Source organism: Perna viridis, chromosome 6, assembly GCF_037379345.1.
Source record: "Perna viridis isolate PV_CMFRI_1.1 ecotype Kerala chromosome 6, ASM3737934v1, whole genome shotgun sequence".
NCBI lineage: Eukaryota > Metazoa > Mollusca > Bivalvia > Mytilida > Mytilidae > Perna > Perna viridis.
In genome coordinates, this window is record NC_142450.1 from 24,731,448 (window position 1) to 24,751,945 (window position 20,498).

A 20,498-nucleotide genomic window follows, 5' to 3' on the forward strand; every position below is an offset into this window, starting at 1 on the left:
GTCTGAAAACTGCTAAGCCAATTATTGTCAAAGTAACATTTTAAGACCTTATAATATCTATTCTCAATTTGTTATACTAGTAAATATAATCTGTTGTAAATGTATGTCCTTGATTTTTCTACTTTTTGTGCAAATGTTTATAATTTGTTTCTTTTGCCACAATTGTTTACTAAATCCGAATGGATAAACTCGAGGAAAAAGTTAAAAAAAAAGAAGTCCGCATATCAAACGACAATACCAAGGCAAAACCCGAAAAGTTATAACAACTATACTGATCCTGACTTGATACAGTAATTTCTGATGAAAATGGTAGGTTTAACCAAGTTTTATAACGCGCTGAACCTTAAAAATTCCGCTTCCATTTCGGTTAAATATTTCTGGTAAATCACAATATAAACCAATGCAAAGAGACACAAAACTATCAATTACGTTGCATTTTGTACAGGTGACTAACATGCTTCCATATCAAAATATTTTTCCTCATTTAGAAGAATATGGATAATCAAATTTTAAATTATTGCGAACTCTTTTTTTTTTTTTTTTTTAGAAAACAATCCAGTTTTGTTTTCTGTTTGTTTCTTATTTATGAGTAAATTTCTTTTTCTAATGTGAACAAATTTTGCCATACTACTTGCTGACCTACGCTTGCTGATTTGCTTGTTAATGACATATTTCTTTACTCTTATGAAGCTGACTTCATGCTGATCTTAGTCAGATGATAGAACATTGTTAAGCCAGATCCTTCCATCAACACCCTCTCTATTTACTAGCTACTCGACTAGAGGACGCTTATCCCAGAGATGAACCAGACCCATACTACAGTTTTGGGTTTTTTTTTCAGTCATTATGTTCTTTATTATTACGGTTCGAGTTGAGGTCCCCTTGATTTCCCGTTTCCATTTTTCTATTCCAATGCTTTTGTCTATTTTATTTTAAGTAACTGTTTACTTATTTTTTTGCTTAAATTATGATGATAAATAAATGTGTTGTAAAGAGATCAGGATAGGTTTTTAATTTTTGTTTTAGTTTCGGAGCTTGTGTATCAACTCATACCTTGTTATTTTGGAATAGCAAGTTTTATCTTTTTTTAATAATTCGGTTTATGCTATTAAAGATCATTTAGGCATAATAGTTTTCTTTAAAACATAAAACAGTAGTAATTCAGGAAACAATTGTTGATGTAGACGAATTTTACATTCGCCATTTACCTTGGATTAGGTGGAAACTATGTTGCGGATAATAGACTAGTCAATGGAGTGGTTTTGTAGTTCAAGTATCTGTTCCCTTTGCTCTTATTGCAATGCCTCGGTCCGTTAACTCTAGTTGACCTCGATACAAATGAAGATTTTTCCGAAATAGAAATGGATATTAAAGTTTTTTTGTTTTTTGTTTTTGTTTTTTGTTTTTTGTTTTTGTTTGTTTGTTTGTTTTTTTTGTTTTTTTTTTGACGGCGGCATTTCCTCGAACAATAGATAATCATGCTTTTAGTAGCAATGTTTAACCACAGTATAATTATCATAACCTGTGTTTTACTTGTTCTGAATTATTTAAATCTTGAATCAGTCCACAAAGTTTATTTGACTGTCTTTTGTGTGTGTTTTTTTTTTTTTAATTTTTTTTTTATTTTATTTTATTTTATTTTTTTTTTAGTTTTTAATTTTTTTTGCGTGTGCTTTTTTTCTCAATTCGGGCTTCTCTTCTTTGTTTTATATCACGTTTTATTTTGTGTAAAATGAAAATTTTTTTTTAAAGACAAAGATATCAAACATTACTTGAAAAATGTATTAGTTTCTACGGAAAAATAAAAATCATGTAATAAATCAAAGAAAGAGTTTGAACGGTAAATTTCTCCTCCAATGAAATAAGCATATGTCTTACAGATTACTTTAAAAATACCACTAAAGTCAAGATAGGGATTTATTCCTTGATTATGTATATCAACAATCCACATCTGGGTGTCATGCAGAACAAATGGGTAATAATTGTGAATCCATCCCTTTAAGTCGTCCACAATGATCACTAAATCTCAACAGAAAAAAATCGTATATATAGAGAGAGTTAATTTCTATGGAAAAATACATTTTGAATGAAAAACAAACAGACTTACGCTAAATCTTGTTATTTCAAATCATTCAATAGGGCATTGATTTATTGGCGATCAAAGTTGACCAGTGTTTCAAGAAGAGATAGGAATGGTACTTTGCGAATCACTCCAGGTGTCGTGATTTATAAAGTTTGATATACATTTCTGAAAGCATATAGTATGTGCCATGTTAGCAATACATCGTCACTGAATAGGGTGTAAAACCGGTTGTTCGTCTTTAAAAATTATGAAATCAAAAATGATAAATATGACAAAAAGAAGATTTATTTCGTTAAATTAATATCACACTATGTTACTTATGAAAAAGATGGAAACAATTCATTTCACAAGGTTCTTTTAGTATTTTGAATTATTTTAGGCACTGATAATTTAATGCAAATTTGTATATATCATGTGCACTGTAAAATTAATACAAGCTTCGATTATATTATGAAACCATTTATAATTATTGATAGAAAAGGTTTTACATCCAAACATTTAACTATATGATAATGATTTATTACTATACTTCATATAAAATCCTACGTTTTTCATTGGTTTACGGGTTCAATTGCTACCACACCCCAAAGGAAGAGATACCACCAAGAATACCACTCGCTTGAACCGGAAATTTTTCTTATTCTTTCCGTTCTGTTGTCCATTTTCCATACTTACGCCTAAGGGTGTACTATACAGTTACATTAAGGCGCACTGTTTCGCACACCAAGTTACCCGGGTCAAATTCTGTAAAACTTAAAATTAAAAGTTGAAATTTGGTGGATATATTGTTTAAATCTAGATCAGCATTTACAGATAGACAGATGTAATATATGTTATGGTAAACAGGTGTAAATGAAAAATGGTATCCGGAACGTTTCAGTCTCCTGCCGTATTAGGTTCTCTCCTCAGCATCAAATGGCTGATTTTCAAAATACCTTATTTCGCACGAACTTTTGGGACTAAAATTGAGAGAGAATGAATCGAAAAGAGTCTTATTATTTTTTACCTTTTTTCCACCTACTCCATCCATGCTTTCATCCTGTGGTAGTGTGTAAGTGCCTGATATTTTATAAACCATGGTATTTGGCTGTTAGTTTTGGAAAGGCACCCCTGATTTGTACTAAAACTCAGTAATTTTTTTTCAGTATGTTACCATGGCTACTGGATTTTATAAGAATAATCACGAAATTACTTATAAATGACTTGAACCTCCACACACTAAGGATTTAAAAAATATGTATTTTTTATGACAAAACACTAGAAATTTCTGTGTGGACTGCCTCAAAACAGCTTTATTTCAACAAAATGAGACCAAATTTTCAGAAATGACCTAACTGTATTGTACTACCTTATGGCAAGTTTTCATGAACCTTATATCTGAAAAAAAATAGGATTTTCACCATAGAAACCGCAATTTCTTGTGTAGGTTAAGGTATACTGAGTAAGAAAATGTAGTTTAGGCTAAAAACCACTAATTCCACTTCCCATAGGCTTCTATGCTAATTTCACAATATTCAATGGCTTCTCTGGACTTTACCTTAACTTTAACCTGCAGATGACTATATATCAGCATGATTCTACATATGTCAGCTCACAATCCTCAGAATGGCATGTGGGGTTAGCAGACTTGCAGTGCAGTACTGGTCACCGGAAGTGAAGGGTCTATAAATAGCATGGGAAATCCCAGTGTTTTCACAAGATAGGGGTATATTTAAAAATCATTATGGAGATTAGGCTTCACATCACAAGAAGCAAAATGCACCTATAAAATGTACAGAAATGTTTTTCCTTTCAGAAACTGTTTAAATTTTTAAAATAAGATGAGAACTTTTTTCACAGCACTATGAGGAACAGGGGTAATTTCTGTGTAGGACTATTTTTGCGTACGTTCCAAATGCTCATTGGTTGAATTGGTGGTCTGTAACCTTTATGTCAAGAAATTTAATTGTTTAGTGCAAATAAGTCCTTAGCAACCAAATTTTCTGAATTTTCATCATTTAAAATGCGACGTCATAGAAGATATTCTTGTATCCTCTTGTGATATGTGCTATTCTAACCACTTTTAAGTAAAAAAATGTTACTTCTTTTGTAAATGTTGCTCCTGCGTATGGAGTGTTCATATCACAACTCATACGTTATGCCAGAGCTTGCCGAAACTATGCAGACTTTTTGTATCGCGCTAGAACTCTAACAAATAGGCTTCTGGAACAGGGTTATGTTGCTACAAGATTGAAGTCATCACTACAGAAGTTTTATAGTCGTTATCATGAACTCGTGGATCGTTATGGTGTATCCATCAGCACCATGAAAACTGATTTATTCAACGGGTCATAGTTTTCCTTCCCTCGTTTGTCTACCCCTGAATTGACTTTTTATGAGCAACTCGGCGGGTGTTTCTAGAAAAGCAGAGGACGCTTACCCTACCGGTGCACCTGGTTCATGCTCCCAGTTTTTAGTGGAGTCCGAGTTGCTCATTTACTTTTGTTGCTTTGTATGTATGATTTTAGTTACTTTATGTTCTTTGTTGTGTATGTCTGTTTTCCATGTCTGGTCTTTGTCCCTGGATTACATTCTTTTGATTACCGCTATAACCTTGGTTCCCTTGATTACTCTTTAGCTTATAATAAATAAAATGGATAACCGAACAAACTTTTTCTGTGCAAATAAGTATTGCAATTTAATGAAGAAAGTCAAAACAAGCCTTTTAGTACCCAGTTTTATGTTACCATGGCTACTGGATTTTATAAGAATAATCACGAAATTACTTATAAATGACTTGAACCTCCACACACCAAGGATTTAAAAAATATGTACTTTTGTATGACAAAACACTAGAAATTTCTGTGTGGACTGCCTCAAAACAGCTCTCATTTCAACAAAATGAGACCAAATTTTCAGAAATGACCTAACTGTATTGTACTACCTAAGCAAAAATGTCAGATGATAATTTATCAAAAGTTGAAAATAAAATATAAATTAAGCAAATACCTTTTCGCAAATAAGGGGCAAAGAAGACACAGCCAGAAAAGTAAGATTGCTCCGCCAGTTTCTAATACTAAACGGTGCAATATATTGTTTGGGGAATTAATCTAACACGAACTTAGTGACATACAGTTGAGGGTGGTATACTAGTTCCCTACACTCAGAAAAGAATATCACTCTAGATTTTGCTCAGGCAATATTCTTCCTTCGTATTGTAATCTAGTATACCACCCTCAGCTGCAGGCAGTATGTGCATAATATGGAATATAAACGATTGAATACATACTCAACAGACTAAATGTAATTTTGGAAATGAATGCAAATCTTCATTGCCGAATAGTTAAATTTACGAAAGCGAAAGCAAAAGTAAATTCGCCTTTCAGTAAATAATCAAATTTTTTCATAGTTGTTTAAAATAAGACAATTGCTCATTAGTTTTAAATAAACAATTTGTTGGCTTATTGTGTGTCAGGTCCCTTTACTATAATATTTTGTAATACATGTATTAAACTATATTGCAAATAATTCGTATAGCATGCTCAATGTTTTTTGCTTTGTTTTTGTTTTGTTTTATAACTAAATATATATATATATTGAAAACCTTTCAATTTTTATACTTTTTCATTTATTTCGTTTCATTAAATTTACGAAAGCGAAAGCAAAAGTATATTCGCCTTTCAGAAATGTAAGTAATCGAATTTTTGCATAGTTGGTAAAAATAAAACAATTGCTCATTTCATTTAGTATTAAATAAACTGTTTGCAGGCATACTATGTTTCAGGTCCCTTTTACTATATTATTTTGTAAATAACATGTATTTAAGAAGTGGCTATGATAAAAAATCTTGTCTATCGAAAAATAACATAAATTTTCCATGTGCATATTGTTTATTGCGCGAATAAAATAACTGGAAATTGAAGACATTTTACATACACAATGGTAATAAAATGTATAAAATACAAATGTTTGTGTACATGAAAAAAAAACAATAACGTTCTAGTGAGTAAAAACCTATTAATTTGGATTGTCTTCCTTTCCCCAGGTCTAATAGTTCTATCTCTACTAGGTCTAAACAACCTATTTAACACCGAAACTAATGCTATCCTGTGCAGATTGTTTGATAAGTCGGAAATATTCTGAAAGAGTAATCAAGAGAACCAAGATTCTTGCGGAATTCAAAAGAATAAAAAAGTAATCCATGGACAAAGACTAGACATGGAAAAAAGACAAACACGACAAAGAACATAAAAATAATACGTAGAAAGCAACAGAGGTAAATGGCAACTCGTACTCCACTAACAACTGGGAGCATGGACAAGGTGCATCGATAGGGTATGCGTTTTAATACGCATTGCATTTAATACGCTTTAAATGAAATTATTGCATTTTACGACTTGATTCAACTTTCGTAAAATCGTCAAGAACAAATGCTGAAACAAAGCAGGTTGCTACTATACACTGTAAGATAAATGTTTATTTCATTTAATTCAATGCAAACTTAAAATAAAAGCAAAAGTGTAGAAGAAGGATTTGCCACGCCCACCAATCAAACAAATGCCTTAACAACTTCATGTATTGGTCCTCTACAGACTGGACAATGTGGATTTTCTAGCTGCATTACTTGATAACAGGCATCACATAAAGAAAAGTGGCCACATGGTCGTATTGTTATCTCAAGTGGGTTCAGTAGACATACTTTGCATGCTAAGATTGTTTGAGTATTGGAAGTTATCCTTGGTGAGTAATCATCAGATCCTGTAAATGCTTTGAATTAAAGAATGATAAAATATTTGATTTTTTATACATATAACTTGGTAAATGTAACAAATCTTTTTGTTTTTAATGCTTATTTCCAATTGGCATTGCACCTAACTAAACAAAATATAAATTTCGAGTTCGACATTATATTTTGCAGTCAGAAGTAACTCTGACCCTTCAGATGAGTTTGACTGTCACGCTTATATGCATACTTATTCTAGTTAAAGTCCAAGAAGTACACGTCAACTTGCACTACAAAAATGGTTATTTTTAATAATCATCTCCAGTCTTTCAGTGACTTTAAAAATGTCATGTTGAGCGAGTTTTTAAAGTGTTTTTTAAATCTTTTTCATGAACAACCAATGAATATGGTATTTACATGGTTGCAGTGAATGGAATCAAACAATCAAACAACAAAAAAGGTGTAAAGAATGCAAGCAATTTTTTTTAATAATAGAATCACATTAACGACAATTTTTTTTACCAATTACTAACCTCCTTGAGCAGAAGTCATTTTTATTCCAAGAGAACCTGGCAAAACGACTGTAGAAAAAACTGGTGGCTCCTCACTAAATACTATTCCTAAAATCTGCACCAGTCCAAGAAGATCTGATTGTGGCTGAAATATATATATACATATTTTGAAGTATGAAGACAATGTTATAGCGCTAATTAAAGTGTAACTTTACAGGAAACGAACAGTTTTAAATGCAAATGTTATCTTTCAGAATACAGTTAAACACTGATCAATATACACTTAAAAACATACCTTTACGTTAGATCAATAGCGTGTTCTATTCCTTAATTGATTGGACATATTACATTCAGAGTTCTTTCACTTTAACTATAAGTAAAAATTGAGAGAGAGGGGGTAGAGAGAGAGAGAAAGAGAGAGATATGATTGAAACTCACGTAATTCCAATCTCGAAGGTAGGGTAAATTCACTTTGCCATTTGCATTTACATAAGTTCCCATATTGATTTTCATTGATCCTGTGGGTTTTACGTACACAATAGGATTTATGAACGGATGGGTTTCCCTGAGGTAAATGCATATCGGTATGTTATAAACCTTCCCTGCAAGTCAAATAAAAATATACTACAGTAAATTTAGATTGCCCTTCGAATTGTATTAGAGGGACCTTCTCGAATCATAAAATAATTATGATTTCTTTTTACTGACATTTTGCATTGCATTCAATCATTCGTGAATATAATTAACTTTTGTGTGTACATTTTCATTACAAGGATAAACAACAAAACGTTGAGTGCTTATTTTACAAACTTATACCAAAAACATTGTGGCATAATTGCATAACACTGCTTAAAAATAGCGAGCAAATGTACATGTAATATTTAAAATAAGTTAAAAATAAGATTCTTGTAAATTTATCGTGATAGAAACTTACACACCACGTATCTGATATATATGTATTTGGTAGTTGGTGAGGTAAAAGATGACCAAGATGTTCATATTCAGATTAAACAACTGATGTCTCGTCAAGAAAGACAATTAACATAATTCCGGATAATAGCTAGAAAATTGGAATATGTTCCTTTTTTTCTCATGGGGGCACATGGATAGACAGGCAGGATGCAAAAAACATACAGCAACCCGCCTTTTATCTTACCGTTATATGACACTGGTATGGTTCCATCAATAGTAGTAAGATTTTTATGTGAACCGTCAATAGACACTGAAAACAAAATACTCTTTGTGTCAATTATTAGAATGTGTAAAACACCTTCAACAATTTTCATTGTAATCAATACATTAAGGATAACAAACATTTCCCTGTGTAATAGAGTTATGTTCTAAAATGTTTGCGAAGACCCTCATAATTTTTGTCGTTGTACCCGCAGGTATATAAATTTAAAGTCTTTATTCATATCAAATATGATAAGTGTAATGGAATAGAAATTACAAAAACATTGTTTTGTTTTGTTTTGTTTTTGTTTTGTTTTTTGGTTTTATTTGTATGTATGTATGTATGTACGTATGTATGTATGTATATATGTTGGTTTGTATTTGTTTGTTTAGTTTTTTTTGTAAGCTGTTTAATTTTTTTTTAATATTTAGGGACTGTGATGTCCATCGCACTAACCTTGATTAAGATTTATATTAATGATTAAAAAAATACCTGAAAAAAACCAATGTTTTAAAGATGTCTTTTGATTTTTATTTGCGTTTTCGTTATTATAAAGCTGAAGTAAAAGCCTGCATTCATCAAACTGCTTCAATCAGTCTTTTTGTGTATGTATTATCTTTTCTACCGCCTGATAGTATAATTCTAAACATATTTACCAGGAGAACCACTAGATAGTCTTAAATCCTTGAACTGTGAAAACAATTCTATCACATCACTTTCTGCAAGATCTGCATACTTGTACTGAAAGTTAGTTTGAATATACATAATGGATAAGTGTTATGTTATCAACAAATAATCCTTAAATAATCTTTTACATTTGAAATTGTCCTTTTACATTCTGTGGAAACAAATTACAAGTTGGTCATTTGAGATAATAAATTGATTTTCTTTTAAACTACATATTAATGAACATGTCTACCAACATGCATATTTTTCTTTAAAGCGTTTTTGACATTTAAGGTGCATGAATGTGTCTAGATAGTATGGCCATTTTTTATCATAAAATGTATTACGAATGAAGTTAAATGATCCCAGAAACATTTCAAATAATACCTGCTCTAGAAAAACATCATTTCTAATAGACTTTAAGTTACTGTCTTTGTACGAATCATGCAAAATCTGAAAAATGTGATACACCCCCAAAAAGGCTGCATATTTTCATTTTTGTAATTAAGTTGTTTTATGGGTCTATACAATAAAATGTGTAATTATTCATTCGAATCTGCCTGTTCTTAGGAGATAATGACCATTGAAAATCCAATAGATTCTATTGTATTTAAGTGTCATTTACAGAAATCTCCCTTAATTTTGAAATCTACATTGTATTCTATATATTTTTACCTCCTATGTACACGGGTTATATGAAAAACTGAATGTTAATTTCTGTTTACTATGGTAATTCAAACAAAATATCAAAAATAAAAATATGTAGGCTTTTTACCCATGAATCACACTTTGCATGATTCTTAGCTAGAGTGCTACTTAAAACATAAATAGGTACCATTGTTTTGATATTGATTGTTGTCTCCCGTGTTATGTATAAAGAGAATATTGTTCTAGCGGAAATCAAAAGAATGTTATCCAAAAACAAAGACCAGATATGGAAAAAAGACACACACAACAAAGAACTTAAAATAATCAAAATAATACATACAAAGTTACAAAAGTAAATGAGCAACTCACTCCACTAAAAACTGTGAGCACCGCCAAATTGCTCATAAAAAGTCAAGTCTAGGGTAAATGAAGAAGGGAAGAAAAACTATGGCATATTGAATAAATCAGTTCTCTTGGTGCAGATCTAGCAAATTCTAGCAAGTCAGATTTTATTCCGTTCCATTAAAACCAGGTTTTATTTGCCGGTCTATACTGTACTATGGTGATCTCCGAATTCGAAGAATTTTCAACGGACAATATTGAGGGAGAGGATAATTCTCTTTACTTTTTACTTTATTAAAATCTGTTTTATGATAAAACCTTACATTCATTCAAAAGCCTAAAACTGAGCTTTTTAATGGTACCTTGGCATACAGGCAGACATGTGTTTCAAATACATCAATGCTGAAAGCTATATATGTCTACAAAAATTCCTTCTGGGGGTTATGTTGGCTTATGGACTATATATATTTTTGTGCTTCGTTTTTACACATGGTCAAACGTTTCACCGATGGAGTATGTTTTAAACATTATAGAAACATTTTATTTATACAATATATAATCCGTCAATATATAATATACATTCGGTCAAGAAACAAATGACAGAAATAGTATTCTTAATTGTGAATATTTTTACAATACCTGCTTTATGTAATACAAATGTGTTGTGGTCCTTGATTTCCTTTTTAAAAATAAATATCTTAAGGTCCCTATTATTTGTAAAATCACCCAACTAAAAATATAACAATGCATAAAAAGAATTAAAAAGTCATTCAGATACATAAATACCGTTTGTAGTTTTTTTTTCTTATTTTCATCCTTATCTGCTGACAATAAAGACATTCCGGTTGGATCATCGGTCTCTTTCATATAGTCATCAGGACTATTTGTCCCTGCAATCGCTTGAATAATAAATATATTTTTTTATAAACATATGATACACATGTAAATGAAAATGTCTTGGAAATTCTACCCAAATGATGACGGAATTAATACTGAAGAAAAAGTTTCGACTTAAATCGTATATGATAAAATTACGTCACAAAAAGCAAGTAAATGATGAATTCGGGTAATTCTTCTTTATTACCTAAATCTCCTTGTGGGTTAGAAGTCTGACCAGAAGTGGTTTGTGTATTCCCACTACTGAAAACTGGCGGCTCTTCGCTAAATATTATCACTAACATCTGTATAAGACCGACTAAGTCACTCTCGGGCTGAAATAATAATTAAATAATGTCTTTGAACATAAGAACATATCAACAGAAATAAACTTTCAGAACGAGGTTCTTCTTTATCAGTTTTCACTTTGTCGGTTTGTGTATTATTACCTACAAGACGATATCAATAACATAATGTGCAAAATAAACTGTAGGTAAAGCATGCGTTTGCCAAGACGTTTTTATTGTTGTTGTTTAATTTTCCCCTTGTGTAACATTTTTCATTTTGTGTAACATTCTTCACCTTGTGTAACATTTGTTCACCTTGTGTAACATTTATACGTTTTCATAAGTTTTACTATGTCGAACCTTAGTAACAGATCTTTCATATTCAAAATTATTGACTTTAAACTGTAAAATAAGTTTACCCAATGTTTTTCCTTCAATAACTTAAAATCAGAATTTCAACTTTTAATACAGGAACAATGTCTCGAAGTTATTCAATCATCATCTCACGACTTACATATCTCCAACCTCTCAAATAAGGCATATCTACTTTGCCGTTGGCGTCTACGGCGGTTCCCTGTTTAATCTGCATTTGCGCGGTAGGTTTAACGTACACTATAGGAGGATTGTAAGGATGTGTGTCTTGTATATAGATACAGATTGGTATGTTGTAACAACTGCCTGTAAAAGTTGAAATCATAACATTCAAGTTACTTTAAGTAAAAATCTTTCCTAGTCCCATTATTCTTGTGTTTTTATATGACCTCATAAAACACTTAAATGAAACGTCAAAAATAGTGTGTATTTTATATTACTCGTGTTAAATAACATAACTCGCACATTATAGCACCAAAGATTAAGATCCACATTTCAGGTAATTCGAAACAAAAATGAAACCGACATTCATTGACACACTTAACCACCCAAATGGGATGATGCAAGCTTTTTAAAGATATGATATGTGAGAACGTTTTTTAAAGCCATTCCCGAACAGGCATCGACAGATTTAGGTAATGACGCTGTAGTATATGAAATTCTAGCAAATATTATTCACCTTTGTAAGTGATAGGTAATGTTCCATCCAAATTCACCAAATCCTTTTGCGAACCATCGTTAAAAACTAAAAGAGAACATCAATTTTATACAAGGTTCGGTAGTTTAAACCGTAATGCTGAAATGATATGACTATTCTGGCTGTAACTAAATATTTCATGGAACAAATTATCTGTCTATACGATTTATCTTTTTTGACAGCTTTATATGCCCTTGAAATGTGCATTTTAATGCATTTCAATGAAATCAACAGAATTTACTAAATTGATATGAAAAATCTTGTCTTTTCCTTGCTTCTGATGGTGCAAATAGTCAAATTAAACCTTTAAAACGGTGGGTTTTTATATACCATGCTTCATCCACTGCCTGATTCCTACAGAGGCTTACACTTAAAACCTCTCGAGTCACTGAGAATGATGTGTTATTGTCAGCCAGAAAAAGCACCGTATGGTTACACTTACTGAATGGTCCATGCTGAGGTCGTAAATCTTTATACCTTACAAATACTCCCATAATGTCTCTCTTTGCAATTTCTGCATATTTTTGCTAAGAATTATAAAAATTATAAAAAGAAGCATTATGTTCATGTGGCATTTTTTCTGATGGGCTTAATAAACACCTAGATGCTTTTGGTAATTGGATCAGTCGCATTCCTCAAGAAAGTTTCCGAAATCCAGCTTACTCCGTTTTTTACGCATTTAAACTAAAATGTTTAATACACTATTGACTTGATAAGATTTTTATCTGTATTGACGTCTTCAAAGTTTTTTTTTTATTAAATTTTCGTCACGCACCTCAACTAGTGACCACAGCCATGCAATCAGTACAATCATTTTAACTTATTTTGCATAATGTTAGGTCTTCTGCAAACAAACCATTTCTAGAACAACAGGACTGAACAATGTTTCCAGATAATAAGATAGTCCGAGCTTCTGATTACTTCAAATACCAGTGTGTTGCAAGAGTTCTACTTAGAACAATACTTTTTGCGTCAAATCACACTTTTGGCTTAAATTCCTTAAAAATATCCTTAACTGTGTTAAGATAAGGTTAGGTAACAAATGTTTAAATAAAGATGTGCCATAAGTGTATCGCAAGATTTCAGTGTGTACTATATGCATTTTGGAAAGCATGTGACCCCTCCCAAGACTGAACGTTTGGTATTAAATCAGATAGAGGTTAGACACCTCCATGGCTTTAACAGAACCGACCACCTTTTTGTCAGAAATTGCTTATTATTGTTGAGAAAATGCGGTTATTAGGTATTAAGAGTTCATGTACACAAGTCATTTTTCTTTTTCTTTTGCTTTCAATCGACAGTTTTTTACGTATGCATTGGTTCAATTTACAAATCGTATTCAAACCGATGACATGTACTTAGATTATTTCCTCAAGATAATGTTTTGTGCGTTTCATAATCTCTCTAATCAATCATTACCTTATTTAAGAATGTATCTAAACGTTGCTTATTCGATGCCATGTCCTGTTCATCTAATTGGCAAAGCTTGGGGTGTTCACGTCTATCATAAAATTGTTCAGATTTCTTTAAAAGCAAACCTTCTCGTCGTTTTATTATATATTATTTCCACAAAATATCACAACCTATAAGTAAAGATAAAATATGTTGCTGTTCACGATGTCGTTTATTTATGTGCTGTATTAAATAGCACATTATTTGATGTGCAGTACTGAGATGATTTCTTTTACTGGTAGTTATTCCTATAATTAGGGGTTTTCCAGCCCAAAGAAAAACTTAAAAATTGAGTTAAACGTGTGTAAAAATATTTACTAATCAAGAGCTTATACGATCACCATCTAGTAAAATTGCCTTAAATAATTCATACTTGGTAGTCATTTTTAATTAGCCTGAATGTAAAGTTTAATTTATTCATGGAAGTTTTTTCTAATTTTGTTTCATTTTTTCTTCTTGTATAAACTTTATACTTTTGGATCTTTAAATTCCTAAACGATTGGGTTTTAATGATGCCGAATGAATTGTTACTCCCTGAAACGGTGAACAGCATATCGAAATTTGCTATAATTATTTGATTAATATTTCTATATTTAAATGTCTATTAATAGGTGATTGATATTTCTATATTTAGATGTTTATTGATAGGTTCTAAACAGATGATGACGATAATTATCTTCAAATAAACATTAAATGGTTTTATTATTGTAAAATTCGATAGTAGAAAATTTAACATAAGCGTAAATATAACTTACAATGCGATGAATTATGTCAATGTTTCACTGTAAGTAACACACATTAGAGAACTGCGCCTTGGTTAAAATTTCCGCTGAAAAGTCCTGTCAAATTGGGCATTTACGAAATCAACCTAAAATTAGAGCAGTATTTTTTTTGTAAAAAGTATAATATAAACAAGATATAAAATATTCATACAGCAACAATAATTGAACCTTTCGGTGACTGAATAATATTTCTTTGATAAAGGCCGATTTAGTTTTAAAAGATCAGACTCTCTTTTTTCCGAATTTACCAATGTGTAAAATCGGACCATTCATTCATTTAAAAAAATATGTTAGGTTTGTGAGTATATGGTCCAATTTTACAAATACAGAATATTACTCATGTTAAATATATATTTTTTTTAATTATTGAATGATTTAATAAGATATGTAATCAGCCATAATTTATATAAGAATATCTGGTTTCAAACTTTATTCTATAGTTTGGTCGCGAATCTTGTTTTTTTTTTAATTTTGTCTCAAATAACGATAACGAACAAAATATGTAAAGGGTGTTTAGAGGAACAACGCCAACTTTTGGGTGGAAAATATGGGGAGGCGAAAGACTAAACATAACTTGCTATAATTAATTATTCTTGGAATATTTTCTTTTGATTTTTGATTCCCTTGTCTATTCATTCTTTAAAATCAACAGAATGTTTATATAACGAGAATGGATATGGTGAATATGACAAGAAGACTACCCTCCCGGGATAAAAAATGTCTGTTCTAGACACCCCATAGGTCTTCAATGAACGGCGATGAAACCCTCACACCATAGAGCAGGCTACAGCAGCCCCTCCATAAAAATTTTACACAGGAACATGGAAAGAGTTTCCCTATATACTCCAGCAGTATAATGTAGACTGAAAGAAAAAATGAAAGAAGACATACAGACGCCAAAAATTCCTGACTTGGTACAGGCGCAAACTATGAGGCGGGAAAAAGTACTTTGGCGTGATCACAACCCTCTTCCTTTTAAATTTGGCCACTGTGGAAAAAATATTACACAATCTGTGGTAAAATCTGTCAAACTTAGCCATTTGAATAAACAATGAATATTATCATTATTCTTATAGTGTACCTAACGCTAAGGGTACACGGCAATATTATATGTTATATGTTCTCGATAATGTATTTGGCTTTCTATTTCGATAATTTTGGTTTTGAAAACTTCCTGTATACATTTGTATACATTGTTTTTATTGCGATTTTCCTATTTAGCTGATTTTAATGCTGCTGATGATCGGTTACTCCTTGAAACATATGTACAGCATATCGAAATTTTCAATAAATATTATTGGTATTTTTTTGTATTTTATAAACACTGGATCGATGCCAATGATGATGGACTTAAGGCCACCGAGAGTATACGCCAACACAGTGGTTAGACTTGTCTTATCCCGAATTATATCAGATATTATTTTCATATTTATCACTGAGGCTTCATTTCCTGTATTGCACATGGTAGAACTTCAACTATAGATTTGGCTTTCTATTTCGATAATTTTTTTTTAGGTTTTTTGGGGGGGGATTGAGATCTTCCTATATATTTGATTCTAATGCTGCTGATAAAAGATTACTCCTTGAAACGCGTGTACAGCATATCAAAATTTCCAATATATATATGATTAGTATTTTTGGTATTTCATTGCAAAGATAATCCAATGTAGTGTTTGATAATCGTACTAATCAAAGTGAAAAACTGTATTTTGCATTTACTAGAGAATTAGGTCAAAGACCAATCAACCCCTGCACTTTGATAGGTATTTTAGGAGAAATTATGCATTGAGTGTACCAAATGTCTGGCTAATGGGCCAAAATTATTCATTGTATTAAAAAATACAACTCATTACTCATATGATTTATTACTTTCAATAAACGATATTTAACAAAACTTTTAAAAAAATAATATAGAACAAATGTGAAGCAATGTAGTATTAAAATAAGGCAAGTTAGTTAGATCTATTTCCGATATGTACAAAGGACAAAATGTAAGGAAATAAAATTTTATTTGATGAATAACAAATACATATTATCTTCAGGTAAACTAACAAAAGAAAAGATGAAATGAATGATAACTGAAAACCATTAAAACAAAACGATTAATCATTGACAATAGTTAATAACTTTTGTGAAAAATCAATAAAAATCTTTTTTTATCAATATATTTTTTTTCTAGTATTATACATTTTGGGGTTTTTTTTTTTTTTTTGTATTTTCTAGTTGTTTTTTAGTGATGTTTTTAGTGTTTTTGTTATCATTATTATTTTATATATATTTTTTTTATTTTTTTAACTGTTCTTAACAATAGTTCTCATCTTAATATTTCATATATCTTTTTTTTTTTCGTCAGCATGACTTGACTTTCCTCGCGTATTGGAAGCATGAGAAAAGTCCCCTAATCCTGTCGACAAGTGTCTTCTTCTGTTTCTTGTTGTTACATTCTCCAGCAACAGTATTGGATCCTCCCACATAAAACAAGGCTTCAACTTTCCTTCTAGCCATTTCATATTTTGTTACCTCATTTTCAGTAACATCTTTTGATGGCTCATTTTTAGTAACATATTTTGATGGCACAATTTCTGTAAAATCTATTGCAGGCTCATTTTCAATAACACCTTTTGATGGCTCATTTACTGAAATATCTTTTGTTGACACACTTTTTGTAACATCTCTGTCATGGCTTCGGTACTTTTTATTTTCTGGAAATAGAAATTAAAAATAGAACATCAAGTGTTTCACAAGTTTCTTTACCCACCAAACTACTAAAACTGTAGATATATTTGCATCATTCAGAAATTTGATGCTTCCATTTACCTACTTTTTCCATTATTACATTACGTTATCATATGATAAACATTTTAACTTATAACACATGTCTTTGTCATATTATTGTATTCGAAAAAAAATATTATACATACTTTTCTCCTGCTTTTCAGACTCTTTTTTCTCCTTCTTTAATTCCTTCTTAACCCTTTCTTTCTCTTTTTTAGCATTTTTAACTTCTTCCAATACATCATTATGCCATGTTTTCCACATTTCCTTTTCTTCAGCCTTTTGTTTTCGCTCTTCTGTCTGTTGGTAAAGTTTTGCCTTCTTTTCTAATACCTTTTGAAGTTTCTTTTCATCCTTCCTTTTTGATTTTTCTAGCTTTTGTATTGTTTTCCTTTCTTTTTTGCTGAGATCCTGAAAAAAAATCTTAATGGTCATGTGACTTCGACGTGTACAAGGAGTAGTATGCTTATTTGTCATGTGATTTAATTAGTATTACTGAAAGCAAAAATAAACAAACAATATAATAAAAACTTGTATGGTAGAGGATGAGGTTTTTTTTTAAAGAAAACATTATGTGAGCTTTTCTTTGTGTGTGTGTGTGTGTGTGTGTGTGTGTGTGTGTTTTCTTTTTGTATTTTTATTTTTTATCCGGAGGACAGTTTAAAAACTATTGAAGTTAAGAATAATACGTAGATTGTTAACGGTACAAACCTTCAGCATGGAGGTTGGAAGCATCATTTCATTGGCATTTTCATCCGTCATATTCAAGTCCTTTGTATCAACTGTAAAATAGAATATTTTTCCTGATTAAGTACATAGAACTAGATTTGTCTTCCTTTCATTTATTAAGCTGAACAATTATATGCAAGACAGTAAATATAAAACCAGTTTGCCTGAATTTTAAAATTCAACTTAAAGGGACTCAAGAAATAGTATTTTGTAGTTTAAGCTGGAAATAATTATTGACAATAATTAGTTTAGTCATATATGTTACCATCATCTTCCTCAATCTTAGGTTCCTGAATGACTTCTAATTTGTCTTTATGGTCCTCAATCGTAGGTGCCGGAAGGACCTCTAATGTTTCTTTGTGGTCCTGAATTTCTACACTTCTAACTGATTCTATGATCTGAAATTGACACAGGTATAATGATATAGTTATGTAGTTTCATTTTATCATTAAGGATAGTCTTGCGTATCTTCGTCTATCAAACGTATAGGTCTAAGTTATAACTCATAACAAACTTTTACTACTGGCGGAAAATCCCAAAACAATGGGTGGGGCGCTGATTTCCAGTGTTTTCTATATGATCAAACAAACATTTGGAACATAAGCCCCGCCATGGTTCCATCTATATATACTTACTGGATTGGTTTCAGTTCTTTCTGCTCTAAGATCATTAAGAGCTATGTCTATTTGTCTTTTCTCCATCTTCAGTGCATCTAAAATAAAATATCATTGTTTTTACTTTTAGCTTTTTTATTTGTTCCTTTTCTAATTGAAAAATGCATCAATGAACTTTGAATAATTCACATAAAATTCAACTTTGATAAATAAAAAATGCCGAATAAAGCTTTTATTGACCACAGTTACAAAACAAATGGTTATTTTTTCTTCTTTACAGTTTCATAAATGCTTATTGTTACGAAACAAAAATTGCATCTCACCGAGTTCGGCCTTGAAGTCTGCCGCTACACATGCCATTTTGATTGCTTGGTCACTCTGACTGTTGGAGCTTCGTTCTGTAAAACATATATAATAACGATATACTTTTACCATAATACTCTTTAAGAATGACAAATTCGTCTGGAATATACAGTTAGAAGAATGAAGGAGAGTATTATTTGAGTGCAGAGTATCGTTCCGTTGGATAAACAAAACATCCTAACACAAGTATACATTGACAAAAAATCTACAAACAAACAGACTTCACAAATGGAGATCTTCCCTTTTAAACAGTTAAAAATGGTTTTTGCCTGGATTGAGGAAATAAACCCTGTGACAGAATTCATGTTAAATTCAGGTGAATCGAGCCTTCACATGAAATTCATGTGCATTGTTCAAATAAATTCGCGTTGAAAATCACGTTAACTTCATGTGAAACTCGATTTACATGAAATTCACGTAAAAATATTTGCCTATGTACCAATAGAAACTCATTTTACTTTAATTCTCCTATGTTTTACAATAAATTGAGCACAACGATTAATATGAAATACATGTAGTTGATTCATCTACGTCACAAAAACATTGACTTACCGCTTCTATCTTTGGTACTGTGTGTGACCTTGTTATTTTTTGTGATCTTGTAGTCCTCGAAGGAGTAGTGGACCTCAGCTACCGAAAGGACACTTTCGTCCGTTATTATTATCCCTCTTCTTTCCATTACTACTGAAAAAGATCAAATTTAAGTTTATATTCAGTACTTAGGAAATTATCTACCCTCTCTTGAAATCAGTTATACCTCCCTGTCAAGGCGGAATGTTTTATTAAGAAATGATGTACCAGCATAACTGAACAACTTATAGTTCAATTAGTATTTTGTATTGCTTACCATACATATTAACTTTTCTATACAACACAAAATTGCGCAAAATTGATTTCACCAAAGAAAAAAGCAGGAAAGTCGCATCATATCTTTGTAATTGTTATAATTATAGTTTATATTTTTGAATTTGAACGTTAAACTACCTTTTAATGTCTTCTGCAAGAGATAACGACCTTTATCATGAAATAATATCCCTGCTCAGAAAAACACGTCTGGATAGTTCAATCGAAGAAGTTTCGATAGGGTTGTCAACGTCGTTAATAGTGACGTTCGTGTGTGCACGCAAAGCGAGAACGTCAACACAAAGACGTTACGCACGCTATAGCGGCACATTCGATAACATCAGAATTCGACGTTTGTCGACACTTTTCGTTTCTCGCTTGCTTGTTTATTGAAACACGTGTACAGTAAAGCAAAATATAAAATATTTTTTTATTGGTAGCAATTAAAACATTTTGAACATTTCTTTAAAAATCGAAAAGATTAATTAATCTGATTATCAGTACTACCGGTAAATTAACTTTGCACATGCATGTGCACCGCAGCGTGGAATGCAACCGCCACATATATGCACACTCAGTCT

The 20,498-nt window shown here is 31.3% G+C and overlaps 2 protein-coding genes across 4 annotated transcripts; both read right to left on the reverse strand.

Annotated features, from left to right (window-relative positions):
- Positions 1 to 6,521: 6,521 nt before the first annotated feature.
- Positions 6,522 to 14,658, reverse strand: LOC148614209 (uncharacterized). 2 transcript variants are annotated; one of them, XM_088588126.1, is made up of 12 exons: positions 14,567 to 14,658; positions 13,779 to 13,942; positions 12,802 to 12,886; positions 12,342 to 12,407; positions 11,805 to 11,968; positions 11,212 to 11,338; positions 10,914 to 11,026; positions 9,128 to 9,212; positions 8,454 to 8,519; positions 7,736 to 7,899; positions 7,319 to 7,442; positions 6,522 to 6,820 (listed from the first exon to the last, which is right to left on the reverse strand). In XM_088588126.1, the coding sequence occupies exons 2-12, from the start codon at positions 13,818 to 13,820 to the stop codon at positions 6,612 to 6,614; spliced, it is 1,245 nt and encodes a 414-aa protein (XP_088444252.1). In that variant the 5' UTR covers positions 13,821 to 13,942; positions 14,567 to 14,658; the 3' UTR covers positions 6,522 to 6,611. The 2 variants fall into 2 exon arrangements, with proteins under 2 accessions (XP_088444252.1, XP_088444251.1); XM_088588125.1 differs by having other exon boundaries at positions 6,522 to 6,829.
- A 1,784-nt stretch (positions 14,659 to 16,442) lies between these two features.
- On the reverse strand, positions 16,443 to 20,146 carry LOC148614210 (uncharacterized). 2 transcript variants are annotated; one of them, XM_088588130.1, is made up of 8 exons: positions 20,059 to 20,146; positions 19,627 to 19,755; positions 19,035 to 19,109; positions 18,733 to 18,809; positions 18,363 to 18,495; positions 18,080 to 18,150; positions 17,515 to 17,779; positions 16,443 to 17,295 (listed from the first exon to the last, which is right to left on the reverse strand). In XM_088588130.1, exons 2-8 carry the CDS (start codon positions 19,751 to 19,753, stop codon positions 16,943 to 16,945), a joined length of 1,101 nt encoding a protein of 366 aa, XP_088444256.1. In that variant the 5' UTR covers positions 19,754 to 19,755; positions 20,059 to 20,146; the 3' UTR covers positions 16,443 to 16,942. The 2 variants fall into 2 exon arrangements, with proteins under 2 accessions (XP_088444256.1, XP_088444255.1); XM_088588129.1 differs by having other exon boundaries at positions 19,627 to 19,758; positions 20,059 to 20,144.
- Positions 20,147 to 20,498: the final 352 nt, after the last annotated feature.

Excerpts from the sequence above, each read along its gene's own strand:
- LOC148614210 (XM_088588130.1), bottom strand. The coding sequence starts at position 19,753 with ATGGAAAGAAGAGGGATAATAATAACGGACGAAAGTGTCCTTTCGGTA. Across the intron at positions 18,496-18,732 it reads AAAGAACTGAAACCAATCCA|ATCATAGAATCAGTTAGAAG; the intron begins GTAAGTATATAT and ends TGTCAATTTCAG. Across the intron at positions 18,151-18,362 it reads TAAGATTGAGGAAGATGATG|TTGATACAAAGGACTTGAAT; the intron begins GTAACATATATG and ends TCTATTTTACAG.
- LOC148614209 (XM_088588125.1), bottom strand. The coding sequence starts at position 13,820 with ATGGCATCGAATAAGCAACGTTTAGATACATTCTTAAATAAG. Across the intron at positions 12,887-13,778 it reads TAGATACATTCTTAAATAAG|CAAAAATATGCAGAAATTGC; the intron begins GTAATGATTGAT and ends TATAATTCTTAG. Across the intron at positions 7,443-7,735 it reads ACCTTCGAGATTGGAATTAC|CCACAATCAGATCTTCTTGG; the intron begins GTGAGTTTCAAT and ends TATATATTTCAG.